We start from the raw sequence: 27,650 nt of genomic DNA, 5'->3' as shown, positions 1-27,650 counted from the left end.
GGAACGTTTAACCAAAATATGCCACAAGACCTAGAATTGTCTTACGTGTATCCCACAAAAAAAAGGTCCACTGTTATAATCTAAGTTTTTTGATGAATTTAAGCAAAATTCCCCAAATTCCAGGGCTTAACTTCGCATGAAAAATTTCCAGGAGAATTCCGGGAAATTTACCGGAAAGTTTCCGACCCTTTGCAACCCTAAGCTTGACCCACTTAACTATAGCCTGGCTCCAAATCTGTTGTGCGTTTGGCTTTACAATGACCATACGTGAGTTGGCACGACAACACAAACAGATCTGGGACATTCAGGCTACCATTAAACATGGTAAGTAGGGCTGCACTACAATTGTTTATATATTGTGATTTTACCAGCGATTTATATGAAAACACTTGGATGAACTGTTGTAATCATATACATCAAATGTGTATTCTGATTCTATGGTTGGTGTTGTTTGGCATGATAACTAATGACAGCCAGGTACAGTAGAAGTTGTTGTGACGGGGTAGGAACCAAAGTGTCCCAGGGGACCCTTACTACATTTGAATGTTGCATTCATGTCATTTTTAAATATTGCAGCCCTGTGCGATATAGACATGGCACATGTCTATATTGCAATTTAAATTAATTGTGCCGCCCTAATGGTAAGCATCACTTCATTTCACTATTGGCCTACAAATCATTAATTTATGTAAGAGATTGGGTACATAGGAGCCTATCAGACCCCAATGATGTTGACGAGTCCCACATTTCAGATTTCACCCAAGCCATTTGAGGACGTGAAAACCTCGGTGTCTCTGAGAAAACAGTCATTTAATCCCAAACAGATCTCTGAGGCAGCTGTGGGAAGATTAGCATTGACAAACCACAGTGTGTGTAGACTGTTGGGATGAGAGCAACAGTTAGGAGGATTGTTGGGTAAAAATAGAATGGGAGTGTAGGGGCCTAGGGGTTAGAGGTCATAGTGTTGAGGAGAGACAGGAGAGTCCCAGTGGCTGTCAGAACTAGGGCTGGGTGATATTGGGATATGAGATTTTGGCCATGTAGGTCATTTCATATCCCGATAACAATACATATCACGATATAGCACATTTCCTGTAAATTCAATTAATAAATAGGCCTTTACATGTGGTAATTTTATATAAACTATTTCTTATTACATGTCGAATTATACTCACCAAATAAAAAGGTACTTACTCAAGTTTTATTATTTCTCCTTTTATTTAGAACCTTTGTGCAAATGTTCAATTAAGCATTTGCAAAATATAAAATATTAATGTATAAAATCTAAAAAGGTAAATGGAAAACATTTCAACTATAGTTGCAAACAAAATAAATATAGGCCTAAAAAGTATATATATTTTTGGAGGCTTGCCTGTTTTGCATGTTATTTTGTCATTAATACGTGTCACATGTCAATTTGCATTTGTCACCTTGGGTCGAGTGTTAGCACCAGCTCATGAAACCCCCGTTTCTCGACCGTGGAAATTGGAGCCATGTCTTTGCAGATATAAGTTGGAACGGCAGCTGTTATCTCCTATCTTTGTGATTCTTTGCCATATGGTGTGCACTACTTTTTTAGGTCTCATCCGTAAACTTTTTCCATACTGTTTCACATGACTCTTGCGTAGGTGGTAAAAGGTTAGTGGTGTTTGGGCCTGTCGTCAGGACCGGCCTGCGGCTTATTTTGCAGCGGACGGTTTTCTAGTCCGTGTCAGACTTTTCATACCAAAACCACGTCCATGCGACCGAAGTAGCCCCTCTTTTAGCTACGAGCTCCGTGTCTCCGTGCTCCATGTTCGTTTGTGATGCAAATCTACACAAAGTGTCGTCCAATTGACGAAAACTTTGCTGTAAAGTGTGATTTGCGACACAACGAAATAAACAATAGAGCATAATATGAAACGATAGACGTTTTTCCTATAGTCACGCGATATATATTGTCATATCACCCAGCCCTAGACAGAACCATGTAGGCTAGTCGATAAAAAACACCCGAGTAAACCTTTTGGATGCTTTAAAAAGTTTTTTTCAAGCCAAAATAAACTAAACGGAGAACAAACATGTCCAAGCTGACCCTGTTTGAAAGGAGAAATCATTCAAGTTTTACTGCCAGGGCTCCAAGTACAAAGAAGGATGTAAAAACAGCTACAGTCAGTGGGTGCTTGGCCAAACCCCCCCCCCCATCTCTTTCCTCTCCATCCTCCCCCCCCCCCCTTCTCGCTTTCCCTGATTGCCCCTAAGTGTTAGTCTTTGATCTGGAGGAGCTGCCTACAACTTGTGACGCACAGAGCGTTATTGGCTCTGTAGTACCTCATGCTCCCTGTAACTGTCCTTCCTCAGTCTAACTCTCCCCTCCGACACGGACGCAGGCAGAACTCATAAACACAGTACTCATAAACACACACAGTACTCATAAACACACACAGTACTCATAAACACAGTGTCCGGAGGTTAAGGATGTTGGAAAACCGAAAGGAAGACGGCACAGCAGAGGTGTGGAGTGATGAGGATCGTAGGGAGGACTAACGCTACTCTTGTGGTGTGCTTTCTGGCGCCAGGTGACTGCCCCTAGCTTCACCCAAGCGGGTGCTTCATGTTGGTAATAGTGAAGGAGCAGCTAGCCTAGACCTACTCCTGAGTCCATGAACTGAAACGGCTGAGCTCAAACTTCATCCGAGTCACACAGAGGGGAGGGGCAGCGAGACACCATGATGACACAGATGTGCTTTGCTCGCCCCCCCCCCCCCCCTTATGACCACTTCCCTCCAATGACCGCTCAATCCATGAGCTTTCATGACCCTCTCATGACCTTCCACCTCATGAATGATGTTGTTCTCCTAAACTGATTGTATTTTGTTGTTGCTTTAAAGTGCTGTGAGATTATTTGTAATGAATAGCACTTTGGAAAGTTTAATAAATAATGTATTATTATTATAATAAACAGAGCCTTGCACAGTCAATGATATTCACCCTCAGTGGCAGAGCTCTCTCTCTCTCCCTCCACACTGTGTGAATCTGACCCCAGTACCACCAGAATGTCATTAAAATAACTCTGTCACAGCTGCTGCTGCAGATGCATTTTTATGACTAAAACAGGCCTGTTTTGGAAGCGTTTTTTTTGGGGGGGGGGAAGGGGGTACATAAATGATTGATCACATAATATTGATGTGGTTCTTGAGACGTTCCATCTTTTCTCCAGGCATTGTAAATATTCTATGCAGATTGCAGAACTATGTTTCTGGAACACTCCGGACTTCACTTGGCCCTCTGAGTTGCCTGGTCTAAGGACGGCATTGGTACTAGAAGCAGCTAGAAGATGCTATACAAGGTATAAATATATGTTGGCCCATGAAAAGTGAACTAGCCAGTTAGAATTATTAATGCATCGTACTTGAGACAAACAAATGAATTCAAACAAAATCCTTCAAACCTTTTCTTGAAAGCCGACATTTTACCTCCGTGCTTATCGACTTCGTCCAAAGCGCCTTAAGTCGTCTTCTGCTCAGTTTAACAGGGACAGTACTACCGCTACCCTTCATGATGATAAAGTCCCACCATTACTACTCTCGGTTATGCAGATGACTGCAGTAGTCCACCACATTAAAACCAGGCTCCTGCAAGATAGGGGAGAGCAATAGGTGTGCTCCTTCCACACAAAATAGGAAAGCACACATACCATGAACAAGTGCACACGTTGATTAAAAAGTGTGTCCTTAACTCGTCAACACTGAACACAAAGTGTGTGCTCTCTATCTCTCTCTCTCTCTCTCTCTCTCAGCAGCATGTGCTTCCAGTGCTCCCTCTCTTCCCCTAAACCTCTAGGCCGACGTCTGGTTACAGTTAGCGCTCACAAAAATGACCCGCTACAGTAGCAGCTAGCTGAGCACCTGTCAAAACAACTGGGCCTCCTCCTGATGGCTTTGACTACAGGCTCTCATTCATTCCTTCTCTACTGTACAGTCGAGCAATTCACTCACCTGGGACACGGACCTAGTTCCAATTCTAAGCCACAGACCTTGAATGGCCCACTCCTCGGGAAAAAGGAGAACTCGTACGCACCCGTTGGCCCCTGCTTTAAAGGGGATATGTATTCTGTCCTGGCATGTACACCGATAAGCTAGTGGTCGGTACTCCTTTTAATGTCAGTGTATTTCCCTACGACTCAATGCATCTGCATGTTTAATCCACACTGACACCATTAAAAGTAGATCAGACCCCGGCCAGATCATTAATGTACCTACAGACAGTTGAGATTGCAGATCGTGACTATCAGGGAGACGCATGCCCGCGGGCAGCCAGGGACACAATGAAACACTCCAGAGCGTTCACTTGTTGTGAACATACATCCATTCACAAGCAAGGACCGGGGGAGCCGGGGCCCGTCGGCAGGCAATCATTAGCCTGAGAGAGACTGGCACGGATACAGCAGTATTCTTCTCAGCCCCATCACAATAAATCCCTAGCCTAGCCCTGAGCGAAAAGAGAAGAGACGGGCCGTTGTGCAAGAAAACAAGCATCTCCCGTGAGATTATACAGCAGGCATGTGTGTGTGCTGTCAGCAGATCCAGAGCTTCACACAACATCTTTGAAAATGCAGCTGTTCTCCCAAAACATGACAGAACACCCAAGTGGCAGAAGCTGGGCCAATTGTAACTGTTCCCAGAAGCTGGGCCAATTGTAACTGTTCCCAGACGCTGGGCCAATTCTATCTGTTCCCAGAAGCTGGGCCAATTCTAACTGTTCCCAGAAGCTGGGCCAATTCTAACTGTTCCCAGAAGCTGGGCCAATTCTAACTGTTCCCAGAAGCTGGGCCAATTCTAACTGTTCCCAGAAGCTAGGCCAATTCTGACTGTTCTCTCCTTATCTTGTGATTCTGCAACAGATCTGAATCTCATTAGAATGCTATTATGCTATTAGCTCCATTTGAGCAATTGCTGATTGTTAATTGGTATTCATTGGTTTAATATTGCAATCCAACTACTATGCAGAAACAGACAGACAGAAGACACATACAGTCTTTCTACACCCATAGAATGGGGCTCCCGAGAAGCGCAGCGGTCTAAGGCACTGCATCTCAGTGCAAAAGGCGTCACTACAGGTTCGAACCCAGGCTGAATCACATTCGGTCGTGATTGGGAGTCCCAAAAGGTGGCGCACAATTGGCCCAGCGTCGTCCGGTTTTGGTCGGGGTAGGCCGTCATTGTAAATAAGAATTTGTTCTTAACTGACCTACCTAGTTAGATAAGGTTTATATTTTTAAAAATGTAAGAGAACATTCCAGCATTACTTTTCTCATTACTTAATATAGGAGAAAGAGAGGGGTTTTTCTGAACTACCAGGTTCATTCCCCAATCTCATTAAAGGATAGAGCTCAAAATGTAGGCCTCTGCTCTGCCCCCTCTCAGATTCAGCATTACCTCCTCCTTCCTTTTCAATTACTGTAGATTCTGCCCCAGAGAGTGAGCCATGTTTTCTTTTAAAATGACAAGTTTTTGGTCATTTTTCCCTCTCTGTCTCTTTCTAACACTCTCCCACGCACAATGTCTGTTCTGGAAGAGGTTGTGTCGTCCAAGTGAATAAGAGCCCATTTGTTTCCTGCAACTTGGAAAAGCCATATTCTTGACAAAAAAAAGTAGCCTGTGTGAGATATCACTTTTATCCAAGAAAATAGGCTACACAAGGCTAAACACTACAAACTTGTGACTCGGTGTCTGTCTGTCCAGTTTGCTCGGTGTTCCTAATATGACTCGTGTCACACTGTCGCCCAAGAGCCACATAGGGAGGTTATGGGGAGATGAAGAGGTAGCCCGACTCTGTGCCGTTAGCAAGACAAGTCACAGCTGTAACCTTCTGTTCTGCAAGAATTTACAATGATGTTTGTCCCCTCAAGCTAACATCTCACTGCTCAATATCACACAACACTACACAACATCACACAACCCCGCACAATATAAACATATTGCCCAATGTTTCTCCTCACTAGTTGAACAATAGGTCCAGGCTGATGTGGAATGTTCCAAAAACAGGGAGAGAGAATAGAGAGAGAGAGAGAGTACAGATAATTGGAGGCAGAAGAGGCAGCCTGACAAAGGGAGCAGAATTAAGTGATATACAAGCCGGAGGACACACAACTAACACACGTTAGCTACTTATTACAGAGAGGAACGTAAACAGTGATAATTAAATTAGCCCATCGGCTGACAGGGCCAGGGGAATTCTCAACAGTTAAACAGTTGCTCTCAGCTTATAAAAGTCAATTAAACTCAAGATAATCCATCCCAATTACTCTGATTTTTTTTTTTTTTTAATCTTTCTATTTTCATTTTTGATATTTTAAGCATAGCCTAATACATTCAGGAGTTTTGTAGTAGACAATCTTAAGCGAAATCAGGAGTTTTCATCAAAGAGATCACACGGTCATTGATTGTTAGTCAAAGAGAACAATATTTACATTAGCATAGTGCTAGTGGTTTAGGCTCCTTCGGTAGTCCGTATGGACCAGGGAGCTGCTGCTACTGCTGCTGAGTGGGAGGCAGTGGGAGGAGTATACACATCGCGACCCTCACGGTACCCACACAGTGACGGCCCGGTTTGTACATCTGCATCAGAGGGTAAACTAGAGTGCAGGAAGAGTCACGGCACAGAGAGAGTGAGAGAGGGGGTGGGGGAGCTGGTCCAGCTACATCTGTTGTTCTGGCCTTGGCCCACAGTGGGTGAGGGACGAGTGTGTGTGTCTGTGTGGCTGCCAACTTACCATCTAGGTTCTAATCATCCGACTAGGCTCTCTGACAACACAGCACGGTCACAGGTGGAGAGACGGACTACTCTCCTGAATTCTGAAATAGACGACGGAGCTTAATGCCCCACTAACGGTGGACTGACTGGCACATGCACGCGCACCCTCCTACGCTCACACTGTGTGAGCAAGGAACGGTGTCATCTTCGGCCATCCTTTTGCCTGCCCGCTTGGATATTTTGGAGCAGCCAAATATCCCTGCTATGCACAACTTGCTCCAGACATATGCTTTATCTGATCCAGGGCCTATCGTGATTTAACTGCTGACTGATTGTCAAGCCCCGTTAGAGCAATAAGACAACCACAACCACAGGCATCCACTGGGCCTTTCAGTGTTGTCAGTTACACAGTCAAGGGTGACAGGTTCCCGAACTAAAAGACATGAAACAATGAATCCTAGGTAATTCTGTTGCACGTGCAACAGCATGGATGAATGATGGATGGGTGAGAGAGAGAGAGATGGAAGGAGAGAGAAAGGAGAGCGCAAGAGAAAAAAGACGAGAGCGAGGGAAAGAGAGAAAGCTTTTAAAAAGCCTTATCAGAGCGAGGATGCACACGGTAATTGCGTTCCACTTGATTTGCTCAGAGGGGCCTGGTGACACCCACACCTCAGAGTGAACCCATCCCGTGGACTAGCTAGCTGCCTGCTGCGTTAAAGAGAGAATAAAACCTGTCTTTATGCTAATCTCCGCTATCGGTCTCTGCCAAGCAGGCTGGAGAGCTGAGGGTTTCAAATGAGACCACATTCAATCAACACATAGTCCATATTTAGACTGGGCCTTTCGCTCTCGTGTGATCTCCATCTTCCTCCACAGGTCTAGCAGAGAGCGATGATGAGATAGCGAAGCCACCAGAAATGGAAAGTTGTGGGATCCATCATGTTCGCATAACGGCTCTTTCCAACAGACAAGAACTGATGACATCGGCTACCGCTCAAAAATGGAGATGAAATATGCATGATAGCATGACTGAACAGGCCTATCACATCAGATCAGTAGTCTGGAGAGAATGGGAGGGAAGAGGGACGAGATCCATGACCTAAACAGGAAGGAGGAGGGGTCAAAGGTTACCACAACAGCTGGAGACTGTGCCTTAGGGAGCCTCAGGGGCCAAGAAATGTCCCTCGCTCTCCCATAGTATAGTCACGATACAGGAAGTACAGGCTCCCTAGGCCTCTCTCTGGAGACTGTCACTGGCTATTGGAGCAGCAAAGACACCTGGACATGCATATTAATATAATATTAACATAGGCCCACATGCTAACTAAACCATACGGTTCACGGAAGAGGCCTGGGAACCTGTACTTCCTGTTTCGTGACTGGGTCCATACATGTTAAAAAGAAGAGATAGAACGAGGATCGGAACCGGAAGGAAGAGCTCCACCGTCTCTCTTTGCAAGTCTATTGACCAAATGTCCCCTCCACTTTCAGAATTCACCTTCGAAATCGTGATTTGTCCAAAGCACCGGAAGTAATACTGCTCGTTACCTCACACATCCGGATGTGTCATGACAGATCTACGGTACCATTTATGTTTACGTAGTCTGTCCACAAGAGATTATGAGAGCACTTAAGGCAGGTGTATGTCAAAATGTCTGACTACCCCCTCTGTCTCAGCAAGGGTTACAATGGGGCCGGAGACTTTCTGGTAAATGTCCTGATTTTTTAAGCCAGTGAATTTGGGGATTTTTCCTAAATTCATCAAAAAAAGTTGGCTTATAATAGTGAACCTTATTTGTTTGATACACATAAGACAATTCTAGGTCTTGTGGCATATTTTGGTTATACTATCCCCAAGTCAATGAAAATGCAACCCTCTGCATGCACAGTGCAGTCTTCCATCACATGAACAGCTGATTCTCAAGATCTTGCACACAAACGAGATGCTATTGAGACCACACTACTACACTGTCTGAGCCAAGGACTATGCTTTCTGGTAAGTTTTGATTACAATACTGGGTGGGGTGAATATATTTTTTACGACATATTAGATTTTTTATTAACTAGTAAATAGTAACCTATGGCAAAGTGTGTTTAAATCATTTCCAACTTGTTAACCATTTCTGCTAGTTAGTTTTTGCTACCATGTGGGTTTTAGCTTCCTTGCGCCTGCTAATTGAGGATCGTTAAGTTACCTGTTCCCATACAGGTTTAATTTAAAAACATTTATCTTACAAATTAGTTGTTTAATCTAACTGCTTAACTATTTATCAGTACATGGAATTGTATTTGGATTTTATTTTTTACTCATCTTTACAGGAAAATGCCACGGGCATTATCTGATGTGTGGAGACATTTCACTGCAGCTATAATGTAAAAGGAAAAGCTGTGTACATTTGCAAATAGTGTGCCAAATCATATGTGAAGAATGCAACAAAGATGCAGAATCATCTGGCCAAGTGCATAAAGTTCCCTCAGCAATCACAACAAGCAACCTTTGACAAAAGTCCCTCTACTTCTATTCGAGGTGAAAATGATGAATCAGACACCTTATTGATAGCAACAGCTCATGGTCCTCCTGGAATCAGAAGTTTTTTTGAGTCAATGGAGGAAAGTAGTCAGAGAAATGCTGACGAATGTCTTGCTCGAGAAGTGTATGCAACTGGTTCACCTCTGATGCTCACAGGCAAGGTGTATTGGAAGAAATTTCTGAATGTTCTTCGCCCAGCATACACTCCTCCAACCAGACATGCTATATCTACTCATTTGCTGGATGCAGAGTTCAAGTGAAGGTCAAGCAAATCATAGAGAAAGCAGACTGTATTGCAATCATCTCTGATGGGTGGTCGAATGTTCGTGGGCATCTCCACCCCTCAACCAATAATCTACAAGAGCACAGACACAAGGGACAACAGAAACACCGGTCTCTACATTGCAGATGAGCTGAAGGCAGTCATCAATGACCTTGGACCACAGAAGGTATTTGCACTGGTGACAGACAATGCTGCAAACATGAAGGCTGCTTGGTCCAAAGTGGAGGAGTCCTACCCTCACATCACACACATTAGCTATGCTGCTCATGCATTGAATCTGCTACTCAAGGACATCATGTCACTGAAAACAATGGATACACTCTACAAGAGAGCCAAGGAAATGGTTAGGTATATGACAGGGCATCAAGTTATAGCAGCAATCTACCTCACCAAGCAAAGTGAGAAGAATAAGAGCACCACACTTCCAAGCAAGGGCTTTGGGATGGAGAGCAATATGGCAGTTGTGCCAACATATCTCATCAGCCATCTGCTGGAAGGGTCTTTGTGGCTCTTTCCCCTGTTGCCTCCATCATCCTCCAAATCCCACCAACATCAGCCGCTTCAGAATGCAACTGGTCCTTGTTTGGGAACACACACACCAAAGCACGCAACAGGCTGACCAATACAAGGGTTGAAAAATTGGTGGCCATCCAGGCAAATTTGAGGATTTTTGAGCCTGACAACAAACCATCCTCTACAAGGTTGGAAAATTACAGTGAAGATGAGTCCTCAGAGTCTGATGTTCAAGAGGTGGACATTGAGGAGGTCCAGGGAGAAGACATGGAAGCCTGAGAGGAAGACAACCAAAGCTTTAGTTTCTAGACTATCATTTCACAGATGTTTGTTGAAAACATTTTTGGGAGATGCAATGGATAATTGGATCATTCAATATTCCCTTTCTTTTGTTGTTCTGTGAAATCATCCCATGTGAAGAGTCAACTCATTTATTTAATGTTCAATTCGTAACTAAATAGTTTTTTAAATTTAAATTGGAACGATTTAATCACTTGCAATTATGTCTACTTATGATAAGGTAAAAGGTTTATGTTTCTGTCTCCATATGATATGGTGACTATATCCAATGCAAAAAAAACATCTACATTTAAATGGTATTAATATTAATCTGCATATATTTCAGTTAATTCCCATATATTCCCATTAATTCCCACGGAAATTTTCCACCTCTGAATATTCCCCAAAATTTGCAACCCTAGTCTCAGCTACACCCTCCACTTCACCTCGTCATCCTCAATGTCCTAAACTGCCCCATCAGTCTCCACTTTCCTCAAATTGGATTTCCAGTGTAGTCTCTGGCTCCAGATCATGGTCTGCATACTGAGAGCTTCAGAAGGACCTTTAGGCAGTGTGACACTGTTCACGTCTACTGTTGGAGCACATACTTTTAGTCTTATTGGATCTATAACATGTCTTATTTCCCCAGTGAGGAGAGAGCGAGACAGAACACTGCAACAGTCTGGTTCACCCCAAGACTCTCATTCAGTAGCGAGGAGAGAGTCTCGGCCTGATATTCAGAAACAATGCTTCTTCACTGTCAGGTGGGGGAAAGGGTTTGCAGGAAGCAGATACAAAGAGCAGAGAAAGTAGCCTCATTCAAAGAAAACCCATCTTTATTCTATGAAAAGAAGAACATGGAGACTGAACGGCAAAGGGGACAAAACAACTCAGGGCCTGCCCAGAAAGTGCAAGGGAGCAAGATCCTGCTCTTCTGAATTGAAGAGCCTGCCCTTCTTAGAAACCAGTGGGAAAAGACATATTGACCCGTCAACAACAGCAAGCTCTCTTACATAAACCAATCCTTTCCAATATTTTTTTTTTTTTACATAACCAACCTTTCGGAACCACTTCTCAGTTCAAATGTGGTCCCAACTACTGTTCAGCCTGTCCACGGCTTGTGCCGTATCCCTCCCTGCTAGCTGGTAAAAATAGCACTGTAACATGCTCCTGTTGGGAAAGAGCTGCTCGGAATGGAGGTTTGAGTGGATAGATAGTGGAGAGGGTGAGAGAGAGATAGGGAAAGAGGGTAAGAGGAGAGAGAGGGAAAGGGAGAGAGAGAGAGACAGGTCTAGAACATTCTAGAGAGAATAATCACTCCACAGTTAGACTCAGAGGCAGGCTCTGCCTCACCCTACCCTGCTGCCTCTGGTGGCACACAAACAGAAACATAACTAAGTATTTAATTATAGCCTCCGACAGTAGACCAAAATGTAATCTTGATGTCTGTCCGATTTAGTTTCTTCCATGGCCAAAATAACACAGTTGTATTATTGTTCTATCACACTGTTTACACGGAACCTAAACAGGCTGCGTGGGTGCGCATAAATTTATTTTGTCCCCGTACACCAAACGCGATCATGACACGCAGGTTAAAATATCAAAACAAACTCAAAACAAATTACAATAATTTGGGGACAGGTTGAAAAGCATTAAACATGTAGCTTGCACTTGCTAGCTAATTTTGTCCTATTTAGCTAGCTTGCTGTTGCTAGCTAATTTGTCCTGGGATATAAACATTGAGTTGTTATTTTACCTGAAATGCACAAGGTCCTCTTTTCCCCCGACAGTTAATCCACACATAAAAAGGTCAACTGAATCGTTTCTAGTCATCTCTCCTCCTTCCAGACTTTTTCATCTTTAAACTCATATAGTGATTAGCATCTACACTTTCATAGTGTTACCACGACAACCGGCAAAACATTTAATCTTTCAATTACCCATGTGGGTATAACCAATGAGGAGATGGCATGTGGGTACCTGCTTCTATAAACCAATGAGGAGATGGGAGAGGCAGTACTTGCAGGGCAATCTGCGTCAGAAATAGGAATGACTTCTATTTTAGCCCTTGGCAACGCAGACGCTCGTTGGCGCGCGCGAGCAGTGTGGGTGCAATAATTGAACAACATAGATTCCTAAATGCATTTTGCAATGCTCGCACACGCGACGCGAGCGGTGTAGTCAGGGTATTAGTGTCATGAGCACAGTAGGCTATTAGAGCCATCAGGTAACATACCTACAGAACAATGTCCCCAGTTTAATTTTCACAGCAAGCATCCCATCTGCTCAACACTGGATGACCAGTTCCATGAGGCATTCTGACATTCCGGTAAAGGTCACATACTCATGACTCATCATGATAGAATGGATAGTTTATGAGGTCAGGCGCAGGTCACGACGTAGGCCTATTCTAATCAATGACAAGCCTGCTGCAAAGTATTTTTCTCAGTCCATAGTCACAAAACAACCATCTAAAAGTAGTGTGTGCTGTCAGGTGCTGCATCTGAAAAGTGAATTTGCCATCCCCGTGGTTCAAACTTCGGACGAGCATTGAGACAGTAATCGAAAGATTGCTGGTTTGAATCTCAGAGCCGACTAGGTAAAACAAAACAAAGATTCAATGTGTCCTTGAGCAAGGCACTTAACCCTAATTGCTTCTGTAAGTCGCTCTGGTTAAGATTGTCTGCTAGATTATTAAAATGTCAAATGTAAAGGTAGTCCTATTCTACTTGTTGGGGCCGCGGTCATTGACTGCAAAATCTCTGAATAACTTTGAGCAAAAGGGCTTTTAAGTGGCGATAAAAGTAATTACGATGCGTGATATTAGTGTATTAGCCTAAACCTGAGTTGGCGGCTGCTATGAAGGGTAGCTCGCAAGATTATGCTTTTCAGATCATTTAAAATCATTCAAAATGGCACAGCAGTGGACACTAACATCCCATCTCCACAGCAGTTAGCCTAAAACAAGCTCAGAGAGGGCTTGTTTTAAAAGACATTATGAAAGTCCACATGAAGCTGTGCAATTCGCCACCATAGCAGGAAGCTGTGGATGCCTCGGCTGGACGGAGGTTGTTTTGGTGATGACCAGGACCTGTCTGACGTTTCCTGGAAGAAGAGGAATCCCCCATTTGACCGTACACAGCAGTCAGTTTGGAGTTAAAGCCCCTGTACTCTCTAGCATTCATCAAATGAACCTGAACTGAAAGAACTGGAGCTCGAAGCACCTCTGTTGCCAGCATACTGGGTTGGCAGAGACCTGTGGCCGTCTGACTCTGACAGGCATCTTCAGGTTCTCATTGATCTCTCCCGTGATTGAAATTTGCATGTTTCAAACCCTGATTTACTTGAGGTAACAAAATAGATGTTGGGGAATTCATCTTGGCCCCAATTCCTGAAAAACTCTATAGTCATTCTTCCAGGTACGAACTAAGATGTTGAGATTTGAAGTGAAGTGATTATTGTGGAAATCTAGCATCCACTGCACATCCTGAGACTGTTGTGATAGCAACCGCCTCAAAAATGGTGTTAAAATCTGTCATATTGAGCTGAGGTGCTGAGAAAACAGAGACAGTGATAAACTGTGAAATCTATATTCCAGAGGAAAAGTGGGACAAAGCAGGTAAAAAGACATACTCATGAAATATTCAAATATCTCACATTGGTGGAGTCGGCGGAGCCGTTACTATTCGCCTAGAGACAGAACAGAAGCAGATGCCGTACGTCTCAGAGAATCACAGATGGGAAAATCATCCATTTCACAAACATACCGGTGGAAGATAGAACAGATGGAGAATTTTCAAATTACTTCTTATCCAAACACAACAACTGACATTTCCACCACCACATGAAAGGAGAGGAAACAGTGCAAGCTAGCAACAAGGTTCCCAGAGACACTGTAACCTACCCATGAGCCATCTTCTAGTGAAAATCTTTTATTAGCTCAGACCAATTAAGGAATAATGCTTCTGAGGTCAGCACATCTTAATGAGATCAACTGCCAAACGCGACAATTTTTGGGTAACTGTCAGATTTTGTTAGACATCTCTACAGGGGCTGTTTCTCCTTCTCTCCCTTCGCCTTTCTCTCTCTCAATCTCTCTTTCTCCCTCCCTTCAGGTTTCACTTTGTCCCATTTAGCATCGACAGCCAGAGTCACAAGTGACAAAGGTGTTCTGTGACAATGATTATGATCTGGTGACACCAGGCTCTGCTTCACTGATAGAATTGCTCTTTGACCTTGGGAGTGTAAAATTCCTACTCTTGACAGAACCTCTCTGACACGCACACTCAACACAGCAGACAAATGTCTCTGCATTATACTGTGCTCCTGTTGCAGTTCACATTACCACGGTAGAGTCATCTCACTGTCATCCAGCCTGTTGTGAGGCCTACTCTAGTCTAGGTCAACACAAAGAAGTGTACAAACTGGAAACTGCATGGGGTGTGTATATATTAGCTGCATACGGCTTACTTAGTCATACACACTAGTCTACGTTGTTAGGCTACATAACATCCTCTTTCACGTTGACTCTGATTCACTGGAGAGTCCATGTTGTAGATTCCCCTTTTCTCTTGGAATCTGCTCCCCTTGAAAAAGGAACAACCATTTCTTGTTTGTTGAAAGGTTCCCTCTCCTGTTCTTTTTGTCCCCTCTGGAGGTTCTATGATGTGTCAGAGTCTTGGCAAACCTGAACACGCAACGTTGTGGCCCTGTGGGACGCGGGAATGACATCATTATGTAGCCGGCGCATGAAACAGAGGTACTATGATGTGTCAGAGTTCGGTAATGACTACCAATCTCAGAGCTCTGGGGTGGAGGAACACTGTCTGTCTGTCTTCAGGCTTAAACAGGGCAGACCAAAGATGCAGATGCAAACGTGTACACACACACGCTGCAATTAGGCTATCTTATTTAAGCTACAGATGCCTTCACAATCCAAAAAGTGGCCTCCCCTTGACAGCCCTTTGTTCTGCCTACGCACTACAGCCCATGGATTTCTTGACTGGCTTTGACCAGAAGCCAAGGTAATCCAACGTCTGCCTTTTTGACATCTGTCTACAAGCAGAAAATGCCCGGTAGGACCCTTTCGCACGATAAGAAACGGCAACAGTGGTGAGGATTTCTTCCCCAGCACAATGTTCTCTTCCGGCAGGCAGCCCTCGAGATCACAAGCATCGCAAGGCTTTAGGCCTATGTTTCAAACCCAGTTGTATTCACGTACACCAACACATGCACCGTCGAAGCTTGCCCGCTTCAACTCCAAAAATGGAGAATGCTCAAATAGCACCTTCACTCGAGAGGCGAGACTCCAACTCTAGCCCTGATACTGGAAATATTCCTGGCAACTGGAACTGTGTCAAAAACTCACTCGGTAAAGTATCCTCGTAACAAATTAGCAACACTGCTCCTCGCCAACTAGTGTCATGTTTTACAGCTACCCTAAAAGTTAGCGCACTACCAAGTTCCCACAGACAGAATCAAAGACTGGTGAAAGATAGTAGAGAGATACAGGAAGTTGAACTCCTTCCTCTAGTAAGAAGTGCTAGAGAATATTGTTGTAGGGCAGCCCCCGCAGTGACTCTTGTTATTAACACTCTATGCAAAAAGCTATTATCATCTTCTCAGGAATTCAGCCTCCTCTGTGTTGATCTCACCAACTCCCATTGTCACACCTCTGAGAAGCTGAGGATCTGTTGGTATTACATCGTGTAGGTCTGATAGCTGATTGGAGGTTAACTTCACAGTATGTGAAGGTGTTATAAAAGGTCTTAAGATTCATTGTCTCATTCTCTTTTTTTGTTCCTGACCTGCTGTGGTGAGATTCAGTGCCTTGTAAATGCTTTGTAACTTAAGCTTTATGCCATGTATAATGTATTGTTCACTTTTACAACGTAATTAAATACACTTAGAAAAGCATAATACTTGCACATGGTCTACATAGCACCTTGCATATTGCTAAATAATCTTTATGGAGTCAGATATACTTTTTAATAGATTCATTGCATGTGAGGTATATGAACAATATAGCATATGCGCACACATATCAAATATTACCACACTACATTCTCCAAGGTGAAGGACAAGTGGAGAGGGACGAACGAGATACAATATAAAGACCAGGCGAAGTGACATAAGGTCCGGTAACTAGTGTTATACTGCAAGCCACGTAAATGAACCCCTTTGCAATGGAGAAAAGATAGAGCAAGTGGCGCCACACAGAAGTATCCTACTGCTGCCAGGGGCACTAGCAGTTCCGCATCCAAATCGGCTAGACATATGCTCCCAACGTGAGGGTCCGGGAAGTGCGTCAGCCCTCACTACCAAACAGAGCGGATCATTGTACCTCCCCTGCCCATGCCTCCTCATGTTCAGAGGTTACAGCATGCTACTGGGATAATCTTTCATGTGACGAAAGAAACCATGTTTGAGTGCACTAGAGTAATCAAATGCCCTGTGCATAATCTATACTACCATTGGGTTCGTTCTGGGTCATACTGACCAGGATGTGGCTCAGCCCGATTCTTTCTTGGAAACACTGGTTGCATTCCAAATGGCACCCTATTCCCTATATAGTACATCCCAAATAGCACCCTATTCCCTATATAGTGCAGACGCTGAGTATTAAGGTTATGTTACAGCTCTGTCTCAGTAACCGCTGGCACAAGAGTTTGCTTTATGTGCTGGATAACATTTACCTCGTGTAAAAGGAAAGTCAAAGTTTCCTCAAATACTTTAAAGTACCATTACCCAAACTCATTCTTGTTCATGGCATCGATGATTCACTGCACAGCGATTAAATATTAAAAGGCTACTTTTTCCACGTCGACCTCTAATAATAAAAAAGATTTATTCCAGACATCCATCAACATCACTCTCCTTCTCGTTCTGCTTCACCCAACTGTTGGGGAAATAAAGCAGAGTAGAGGGAGACCTTCTTATCGATAATGGCCTGCCTGATTGTGCTGTGAGCTGGCTTGGATTGGTCAAGGACTTTGCACTACACAAAATTTGCAAGCCAGTTGAGTGTAATTGCTTTGCTACAACTATGTAGCTAATGAAGTTCTAACAATATTTCTCTTGGGAGTTGGAACCAGTCTATTTTATGAAACGTGCCGTCTACTGTAGCCTGTTAAGTTGACACATTGTGAACTAGCTGAACACTTAACTTAGACTGTGTGCTAATATCACAGTCAAGAGGCAGCTAACGTCATTTGAGAGGAGGCGCTTTACAGGCAATTACAACGCTCTGCAGAGAGACATTTCAAACCTGGAGCTTGGATATTATTTTTGGCCATGCAGGTTCACTTTGGGATACGGTAGAAACACATAACTCTGCAGTACTACAAAGGTTAAATTCATTCCCAGATTTCATTTTCACAGTTTAAAGTGATAATTCAGGATTTTGGCAATCTACTTCCCCAGAGCGATGAACTAGTTGATATAATTTTTATGTCTCTGTGTCCAGTATGAAGGAAGTTAGGCGTAGTGTCGCGAGCTATTGCTAACTAGCATTAGCACAATGACTGTAAGTCTATGGGTATTTTCCACTAGTTAGCAATTGTGCTAGCACTAGAGAGCAATTGTGCTAGCACTAGTTAGCAATTGTGCTAGCACTAGTTAGCAATTGTGCTAGCACTAGTTAGCAATTGTGCTAGCACTAGTTAGCAATTGTGCTAGCACTAGTTAGCAATTGTGCTAGCACTAGTTAGCAATTGTGCTAGCACTAGTTAGCAATTGTGCTAGCACTAGTTAGCAACTTCCTTCAAACCACACACAAAGACAAAAGTGATGGACTCTGGGGAAGTACATAAAGGGCCCCATTTCCAAAATCTCAAAGTATCCATCTAAGAGTCATATATTATTTATGTTTAAAAATACTATGATTGACCAAGATTAACCATAATAATTTCACGATTCCTCTAGCCTACATTCATAGGTCTGGATGCCAATGCATGTCATTCAACAACTAGTCAGTCTACATCCAAAGACTCATTCTCTCTATTTATAGTTTAGACTGCTATTTTGATTTGCTTTTAATAGCTGTGTGAGAACTGAATGCAGAACCGTTGGAATGCATTTCAGAGTCAAATTATGTTAACAGTGCCCTATTGCACCACCCTATGTGGTACATAATTCATGACTTATTGGACTTCAATTAAGATTCCTTGGCTGCGTTTACACAGGGAGCCCTATTCTGATATTTTTTTCACTTAGCCTTTTGACCAATCAGATCAGATCTTGCCTGCATCTAGCTGATCTAGGGTGTAATCATTAGTCCAACAGTTGCAAACAAGAGTTTCTATTGGACAAATTCAGGTATGTTTATCCCCGTTTCATTCCATTTAAGAAATGTTTTTCAACAGAATCGTCAGAATGAATACACCCCTGATCACACGTAAACACAGTTCACTTTCATAGCAGCCACGTTGTATTCCCTCTCATCTATATATTCACGTTGTATTCCTCTCACCTTTTCCCTTCCCTTGTGGACTTCAATGCAGAACACATTAGCTGTATGTGACCAGGCGAAAAAACCTTTACAAGCCAAACCATATCATAACCTCTACACACAGCCTACATCGTTGTCACCATATTAGCTAAAGTAACGTCATAGTCAAGCTACCTAACATGTTAGCAAACCCGCTACAATCATGAAGTAACGTTACAGTGTAAGCAGTTCAGAAAAACAGTTTAGTGATAAATTAGTAAAACCCAAACCCTGTTGGATAGTCATAGCCAGCTAGCTAACATAGTATCCCTCTGTTTGAGTCAGGTGTTTGAGTAGGCCAGGGGTGGGTAATTCTAATCCTTGAGGGGCTGATTGTTGTCAGTTTTGCCCCAGCCCCAGCTAACACACCGTACTCCAATAATCACCTAATCATGATTTTCATTTTAGAACGCAATTTGATTAATCAGCTGTGTTTGCTAGGGATGGAGAAAAAGTTTGACACCAATTAGGCCCACAAGGACTGGAGTTGCCTAAACTAGTTAGCTAGTTGCATTTATTTAGCTAAGTAAGTGAAAGTGAGAAAAAAATACAAAATATAGCTTTCCTTCATTTTTTTTACAAATGAATTTGTTCAAAACTGTTCACATGTTATGCACTACAGTGCTAGATAGTTGTAGCTTATGATTTCATTCTTTGATCCTTTGATGGGTGATGATGGATTGGAGGACATCCTCCGTAAGTTGTTATAATTACCGTGTAAGTCTATGGAAGCGGGTGAGAATGAGCTGCCTAGGTTTTGTATTGAAGTCAATGTACCCAGAGGAGGACAGAAGCTAGCTTTCCTCCAGCTACACCATGGTGCTATCCTACAGAGTTGTTTTAAAAATATATATATATTTCACTAAGCAAGTCGGTTAAGAACCAATTCTTATTTTCATTGACGGCATAGGAACAGTGGGTTAACCGCCTTGTTCAGGGGCAGAATGACAGATTTGTACCTTATAAGCACAGGGTTTCAATCTTGCAACCTTCCAGTTACTAGTCCACCTGCCGCCCCAGAGTGCTGTTGAGGCTACTGTCGACATTCATTTCAAAACAGTGTGTTTAATCTATTATTTGGTGACGTGACTATATTTACAATTTTATCTAAAAATTATAACTTTTAATGTTTTACTATTTTAATGAAATTCACTGGAGGAGGATGGTCCTTCCCTTCCTCCTCTGAGGAGCCTCCAGTGGTTTAGGTGTGGCCAAAGAAAATGTAGGCCTAAAGATCTGAAGGTGTTCATTGCACGAAAAGGTTTGTGTCCCATCTTGCGTACACCTCTTGGGCTTGCAAGCCTACACCTTCTGACATAGAGAGAATAATGGTTGCATCTTCTTCATCGCCACAGTTTTTCAGGTTGTTACAGTTGAGCAAAAACAGGTACACCACACCTTATCATAGCCATAAAAAAAATTACCTCACTATGAGAAAACAACAGAAACAGATAGGCAGAATGTATTATATTTTATATATTGGGTTTGTAAATCAACAACTACACAGGGCATGTATGAGCACGTTTTACAGAGAAAGAAAAAATAACGCTTATTGCAAATAGGCCTACATGTTGCTCACCAAGACTGTCTAACTACAGTATGTAAACAAATGTACCACGAAGGAAAATCGAAGAGGAGTGATTATTCAAGAGATATAATGTTAAAGTTTGAAACATAACTAATGCAATGTTTCAAAGAATATTAGGAAAAGCGCAAACACCCATCTCTGTCGGAGCCGACCAAGCGGCAATGGGCTATTGTATTGTACTGCCATTGACAAAGCAACGGAGGAGACAGAAAACCGCATGGACAAACACAACAATACTATTCTACTTTCTCGACGCCGAATCCACGAGCATTATTCTGACTGCTGTATTTTAGCATCTAAAAAATAACAATCCGAATCCGCTCGTAACGGTGTCATTAACCAAAATCCACAAATGCCAGTTATTACCAACCGCACCTCCCGTAAAGCAAGCAACCATAACTTTGCGCTCAGTTCGTCAGCAGTGTTCTTACCTTGGTGGTTTCTCTAGTTGAATCTGATTATCAGCTCGGGAATTTGCAAAAGTAGTCTTCGATATTCACTTTCGAGGTCTAAAAGTTGACGTTTAAAAACCAATACGATTGGTTATCTTTTTTTCTTTTTTTTTCAACTCGCTGGGTTGCTCGTCTCCTCCTCTACCTCCAGCTCAACCAACTGCCTTGAAATGTGACGTCACGCCTGCCAAAAGCAGTGGGTAGGGAGCACAGAGCACAACACAATTATTGTACATACATTACATCACATTTGCATTGTCTTGTATAATGTATATCCCTCTCAACAGAGCAATTCATGACTCTTTGTGACTGATTATCACACTTCACACAAACGATTATCGTCACATGAATAATGACTATTTTCCTCCAGATGTGAGGGAGTAGTGGTACATAATGCCATCCACACACCACACAAACATCATGAATGCTACTGCTCAGTGCTCTAACTCTCTCTCTCCCTCAGCAGTGACCTGCTCTGTGAGGCTCTTCTGACTGAGTGCTGGCGTGTTTGTCAATGCCTGTCTGCCGTTGCTGTGGCCCCCCTGATGAGAGATGCAGTTAGACGTATTGACTCGTGCTCAGCTTCCTCCCTCGCCACAGCATCAGCCACAGAGCTAACTGGATATTGGATAAATAGACAGGCAGGACCTTCAATATCATGTGAAGGACACCATCATGTTCTCTCCCTGGATTTCTCCCAAATGGCACTCTTATTCCCTACACAGAGCACTACTTTTGACTAGAGTCTATAGGGCTCTGGTCAAAGGTAGTGCACTATGTAGGGAATAGGGTGCCATTTGGAACACTCCTCTCCTCTCTCTGACAGGTCAGGCCCTGCTGTGAAGGAGCCAATAAGGAGAGCTGGTGGTGTGAAACAGTAGCTATGCTGACACAGTACCAGTCAATATTATAATATATGGTTATGTGGGTGTTTGGAATGAGTCATTTTATTGTATTGGCTGAGGGACGATTCTGTACTCTTTCTGGATTTAAAGGAATGGACTGGTGTAAGAGAAGTATGGTGAGAACTTGTATGCTAGACCCAGCTTAAGCCAATCCAATGCTTTTTTTAATCCACGAGGGGGAGAGAAGGGTAAGTAAATAGGGAATTGTAATTCAGCAACTTGTCCATCCATAACATACACATCATAATGAACAGCCAATATGAATAATTCATGTCTCTCGTATGACTCATAGATTAAAATGTAAGGGTCAAGAAGATCACTGGCTCGCACATAACCACTGAAACCAAATCCCTTTGTTTTAAACCATGGCATTACAAATGGCAGAGCACTACACTGTTGAAATGTGTTCCAAGTAAAGGGTATGCAAGGCTTTGTAAGATTGGCCTAAGCATGGGCTAAAGATTTTCCACCATATTTCTTACCCCAGCTCATTCCTTTCAAATTGAAACAATCTCAGGAATCCCAAGGATAGTATCTGTTAGGTTAGAATAGAGAGAAGTCTATACACCCATTTTTCCCAACGGCACACTATTTATTCCCTGTACAGTGTACAGTAAGTAGGCCTGTATTTTTCCTTGAACATCTGCCTCCTCTGCTGTTCAAACAGAAAACTACAAGCAGTTAACAAGAAGAACAAAAACAGTATTCACTTCATCCAGATTTAATCTTGAGGAATCAACAAAAATGCATAACATGTTTATATAAAAAAAAAAGGATTGAAAGACTTAAAAGAATAAAGGATTTAATTAAATACGTTGTGCAAATAGTAGTGGTTTGGGTCCTTTATGTAACTCTGCAAAATCAATGCCAGGAACTTGTGAATGAATGCTGAGAATCCTCCATCCCAGACCTCACCAGTGAAGCATATCGTTCATAGTGTGCCTTTGTGTTGTGTGGGAGCACATACAAATGCAACAGGGTCCACTTTTACTGATGGGAGATGAGAAACTGAAGAGGTGTGTCATCGCTGTCAGGAGGACTGAGCCAGTTTCAATCTGCTCTCTGTAGCTGGTGCTTCGATTATCTCCCCAGACATAAATTCCTCCTGGTTAATAGAGAAATAGATTAGGCATCATGAACACAATAGTTACAATATCAGAGAAAGATAAAAAATCTATTAAAGGACAAGGGTGGGGCCATCCATACACTAGTCTCGCGAGGCCTCCTAATTCTCGCTTAGTCTCCTAGACTCGATCAGAACGTGAGACACCGAGGCTAAACACCGATCTAAACACGAACCTTGTCGTAGATTACTTTAACAATGAGCGAGCAGCTCGGACACGTCGCTACTTCTTCACCATTTTCCAAATCCTCCTGCAAGTAGAGATATTAAATACAACCATCACAGACTAGTTGGCACAACGTGACTCGCAGGGGATCTCCTCACGCGGTACTTACTTTGGTTATGGCAAATCTGTCGCCACATGGGCAGGGAAAATAGTATGTCTCTTCATCCTCGTCATATTCAAAGTCCTCGATCTCAACTTCGTCGTGATATACCGACATTATTAGAGTAAAATAATTTAATTCGTACCCAGCAAGCTAGCTAGTTGATGACATTACTCTGTTAAGCTAAAGTGTGACGTACCATCTCTGCGCAATCGCACATCATGTCGTCATTAAAAGTAATGCCAAATATGACCATCAGGGGGTACCATAGAGTTCTGAATCCTCAACTGAGGACTCTATGGTTGGCATGGTCATTTACACCTTCGCAATTACAGATGGTTATGCTCTTACAGTGTATTCGGAAAGTATTCAGACCCCTTGACTTTTTCACACTATGTTACGTTACAACCTTATTCTAAAATGGCTCAAATGAAATGTTTTCCTCATCAATCCACACAATACCCCATACTGACATTGAAAACAGTTTTTAGAAATGTTTGCAAATGTATTTGAAAATAAAAAAACAGAAATGCCTTATTTACATAAGTATTCAGACGCTTTGCTTTGATACTCGAAATTGAGCTCAGGTGCATCCTGTTTCTATTGATCATCCTTGAGATGTTTCTACAATTTGATTGGAGTCCACCTGTGGTAAATTCAATTGATTGGACATGATTTGGAAAAGCACACATCCGTTCTGCTTGCTGCTATGGAACCCTGACCTGTTCACCGGACGTGCTACCTTTCCCAGACCTGCTGTTTTCAACTCTAGAGACAGCAGGAGCGGTAGAGATACTCTTAATGATCGGCTATGAAAAGTCAACTGACATTTACTCCTGAGGTGCTGACTTGCTGCACCCTTGACAACTACTGTGATTATTATTATTTGACCATGCTGGTCATTTATGAACATTTGAACATCTTGGCCATGTTCTGTTATAATCTCCACCCGGCACAGCCAGAAGAGGACTGGCCACCCCTCATAGCCTGGTTCCTCTCTAGGTTTCTTCCTAGGTTTTGTCCTTTCTGGGGAGTTTTTCATAGCCACCGCGCTTCTACACCTGCATTGCTTGCTGTTTGGGGTTTTAGGCAGGGTTTCTGTACAGCACTATGAGATATCAGCTGATGTAAGCAGGGCTATGTAAATACATTTGATTTGGTTTGATTTTTTAAGGTCCCACAGTTGACAGTACATGTCAGAGCAAAAAAACTAGCCATGAGGTTAAAGGAATTGTCCGTTGAGCTCTGAGACAGGATTGTGTCAAGGCACAGATCTGGAGAAGGGAATCAAAACATTGCAGCATTGAAGGTCCTGAAGAACACAGTGGCCTCCATCATTCTTAAATGGAAGAAGTTGGGAACCACCAAGATTCTTCCAAGAGCTGGCCGCCCGGCCAAACTAAGTAATCGGGGGAGAAGGGCCTTGGTCAGGGAGGTGACCAAGAAACCGATGGTCATTCTGACAGAGCTCCAGAGTTCCTCTGTGGAGATGGGAGAAACTTCCAGAAAGGCAACCATCTCTGCAGTACTCCACCAATCAGGACTTTATGATAGAGTGGCCAGATGGAAGCCAGTCCCAAGTAAAAGGCACATGACAGCTCACTTGTAGTTTACCTAAAGGCACCTAAAGACTCTCAGACCATGAGAAACAAGATTCTCTGGTCTGATGAAACCAAGATTTAACTCTTTGGTCTGAATGTCAAGTGTCATGTCTGGAGGAAACCTGGCACCATCCCTACGGTGATCATGGTGGTGGCAGTATCATGCTGTGAGGATGTTTTTCAGCGGCAGGGACTGGGAGACTAGTCAGGATCGAGGGAAAGATGAACAGAGAAAAGTACAGAGCGATCCTTGATGAAAACCTGCTCCAGAGAGCTCAGGATCTCAGACTGGGGCGAAGGTTCACCTTCCAACAGGAAAACAACCCTAAGCACACAGCCAAGACAATGCGGGACTGGCTTCGGGACAAGTCTCTGAATGTCCTTGAGTGGCCCAACCAGAGCCAGGACATGAACTCGATCGAACATCTCTGGAGAGACCTGAAAATAGCTGTGCAGTGATGCTCCCCATCCAACCTGACAGCTTGAAAGGTTCTTAACAAAGTACAGAGTAAAGGGTCTGAATACTTATGTAAATGTGATAGTTTTTTTTATGAAAAAAATTTGCAAACATGTCTACACCTGTTTTTGCTATGTCATTATGGGGTATTGAGTGTTTTTTATTTTATTTTACCTTTATTCAACTAGGTAGGCCAGTTGTGAACAAGTTCTCATTTACAACAGCGACCTGGCCAAGAGAAAGCAAAGCAGTGTGACACAAACAACAACACAGTTACACATGGAATTAACAAATGTACAGTCAATAACACAATAGAAAAATCTATATACAGAGTGTGCAAATGAGGTAAGATTAGGGAGGTAAGGCAAGAAATAGGCCGTAGTGGCTAAGTAATTTAGCAATTAAACAATGGTGTGATAGATGTGCAGAAGATGAATGTGCAAATAGAGATACTGGGGTGCAAAGGAGCAACAACAACAAAAAATAACAATATGGGGATGAGGTAGTTGGATGGGCTATTTTACAGATGGACTATGTACAGGTGCAATGATCTGTGAGCTGCTCTGACAGCTGACGCTTAAAGCTAGTGAGAGAGATATGAGTCTCCAGGTTCAGTGATTTTTGCAATTCATTCCAGTCATTGGCAGCAGAGAACTGTCAGAAAAGGCGGCCAAAGGAGGAATTGGCTTTGGGGGTGACCAGTGAAATATACCTGCTAGAGCGCGTGCTACAAGGGCTTTACATAGCAAAGACTTATAGATGACCTGAAGCCAGTGGGTTTGGCGACAAATATGAAGCGAGGGCCAGCCAACAAGAGTATACAGGTCGCAGTGGTGGGTAGTATATGGTGCTTTGATGACAAAACGGAGGGCACTGTGATAGACCGCATCCAATTTTCTGAGTAGAGTGTTGGAGGCTATTTTGTAATTGACATCGCCGAAGTCAAGGATCGGTAGGATAGTCTGTTTTACGATGGTATGTTTGGCAGCATGAGTGAAGGATGCTTTGTTGCGAAATAGCAAGCCTATTCTAGATAAAATTAAGGATTGGAGAAAGGAGAGTTTACAGTTTAACCAGACACCTAGGTATTTGTAGTTGTCTACGTATTTATTCTAAGTCAGAACCGTCCAGAGTAGTGATGCTGGACGGGCGTGCAGGTAGCAATCGGTTGAAGAGTATGCATTTAGTTTTACTTGCATTTAAGAGCAGTTGGAGGCCACGGAAGGAGAGTTATATGGCATTGAAGCTCGTCTGGAGGTTAGTTAACACAGTGTCCAAAGAAGGGCCAGAAGTATACAGAATGGTGTCGTCTGCGTAGAGGTGGATCAGAGAATCACCAGCAGCAAGAGCGACATTATTGATGTATACAGAGAAAAGAGTCGACCCGTGAATTGAACCCTGTGGCACCCCCATAGAGACTGCCAGTGGTCCGGACAACAGGCCCTCCGATTTGACACACTGAACTCTCTGAGAAGTAGTTGGTGAACCAGGCGAGGCAGTCATTTGAGAAACCAAGGCTGTTGAGTCTGCCGATAAGAATGTGGTGATTGACAGTGGAAAGCCTTGGCCAGGTCGATGAACACGGCTGCACAGTATTGTCTTTTATCGATGGCAGATATGATATCGTTTAGGACCTTGAGCTTTGCTGAGGTGCACCCATGACCAGCTCGGAAACCAGACTGCATAGCCGGAGAAGGTACGGTGGGATTCGAAATGGTCAGCAATCTGTTTGTCAACTTGGCTTTCGTTGACCTTAGAAAAGCAGGGTAGGATAGATATAGGTCTGTAACAGTTTGGGTCTAGAGTGTCTCCCCCTTCGAAGAGGGGGATGACCGTGGCAGCTTTCCAATCTTTGGGGATCTCAGACAATACGAGAGGTTGAACCGGCTAGTAATAGGGGTTGCAACAATTGTGGCGGATAAATTTAGAAAGAGAGGGTCCAGATTGTCTAGCCCAGCTGATTTGTAGGGGTCCAGATTTTGCAACTCTTTCAGAACATCAGCTATCTGGATTTGGGTGAAGGAGAAATGGGGGAGGCTTGGACAAGTTGCTGAATCAATTTTAGAATAATGCTGTAAAGTAACAAAATATTGGTAAAGTCAAAGGGTCTGAATACTTCCCGAATGCACTATATGCCAATGTTCCCAATTGGGACTTTGAATGAGAATAGAATGGTCTGCATCTGCCATTATTAAGTGAGTGTGACACACTAATCTACATCCTAATCAAATTCAGATGTCACACCTGACAAAATAAATTAATAGGAATTGATGAAGGGTATTGTCTCTGCAATACTTCCTGTGTGCAATAATTCAGTGGATAAACGCTTTAACTTATCAATGTGAACGTTGTTGACTAACAAGGCTTATG

At 43.0% G+C, this 27,650-nt stretch overlaps 2 protein-coding genes across 3 annotated transcripts in view; both read right to left on the bottom strand.

The window, feature by feature from the left end:
- LOC135542573 (cytoplasmic protein NCK2-like) overlaps window positions 1-21,361 on the bottom strand; it is a 53,434-nt gene extending 32,073 nt beyond the window's left edge. The window contains exon 1 of one of the 2 annotated variants that reach the window (XM_064969658.1): window positions 20,848-21,361. The gene's annotated coding sequence lies outside the window, so the exon portion shown is untranslated. The remainder of the gene's footprint in view (window positions 1-20,847) is intronic. The other variant, XM_064969657.1, reaches the window with a different exon arrangement.
- Window positions 21,362-22,478: 1,117 nt separating this feature from the next.
- LOC135541189 (diphthamide biosynthesis protein 3-like) lies at window positions 22,479-23,442 on the bottom strand. The gene is made up of 3 exons (XM_064967298.1): window positions 23,232-23,442; window positions 23,073-23,147; window positions 22,479-22,878 (listed from the first exon to the last, which is right to left on the bottom strand). The coding sequence occupies exons 1-3, from the start codon at window positions 23,337-23,339 to the stop codon at window positions 22,804-22,806; spliced, it is 258 nt and encodes an 85-aa protein (XP_064823370.1). The 5' UTR covers window positions 23,340-23,442; the 3' UTR covers window positions 22,479-22,803.
- Between the last annotated feature and the right edge of the window lie 4,208 nt (window positions 23,443-27,650).

This window comes from Oncorhynchus masou, chromosome 6 (genome assembly GCF_036934945.1).
Source record: "Oncorhynchus masou masou isolate Uvic2021 chromosome 6, UVic_Omas_1.1, whole genome shotgun sequence".
NCBI lineage: Eukaryota > Metazoa > Chordata > Actinopteri > Salmoniformes > Salmonidae > Oncorhynchus > Oncorhynchus masou.
Note: the sequence above shows the minus strand (reverse complement) of the source record. Positions and strands in the feature narration are given on the sequence as shown.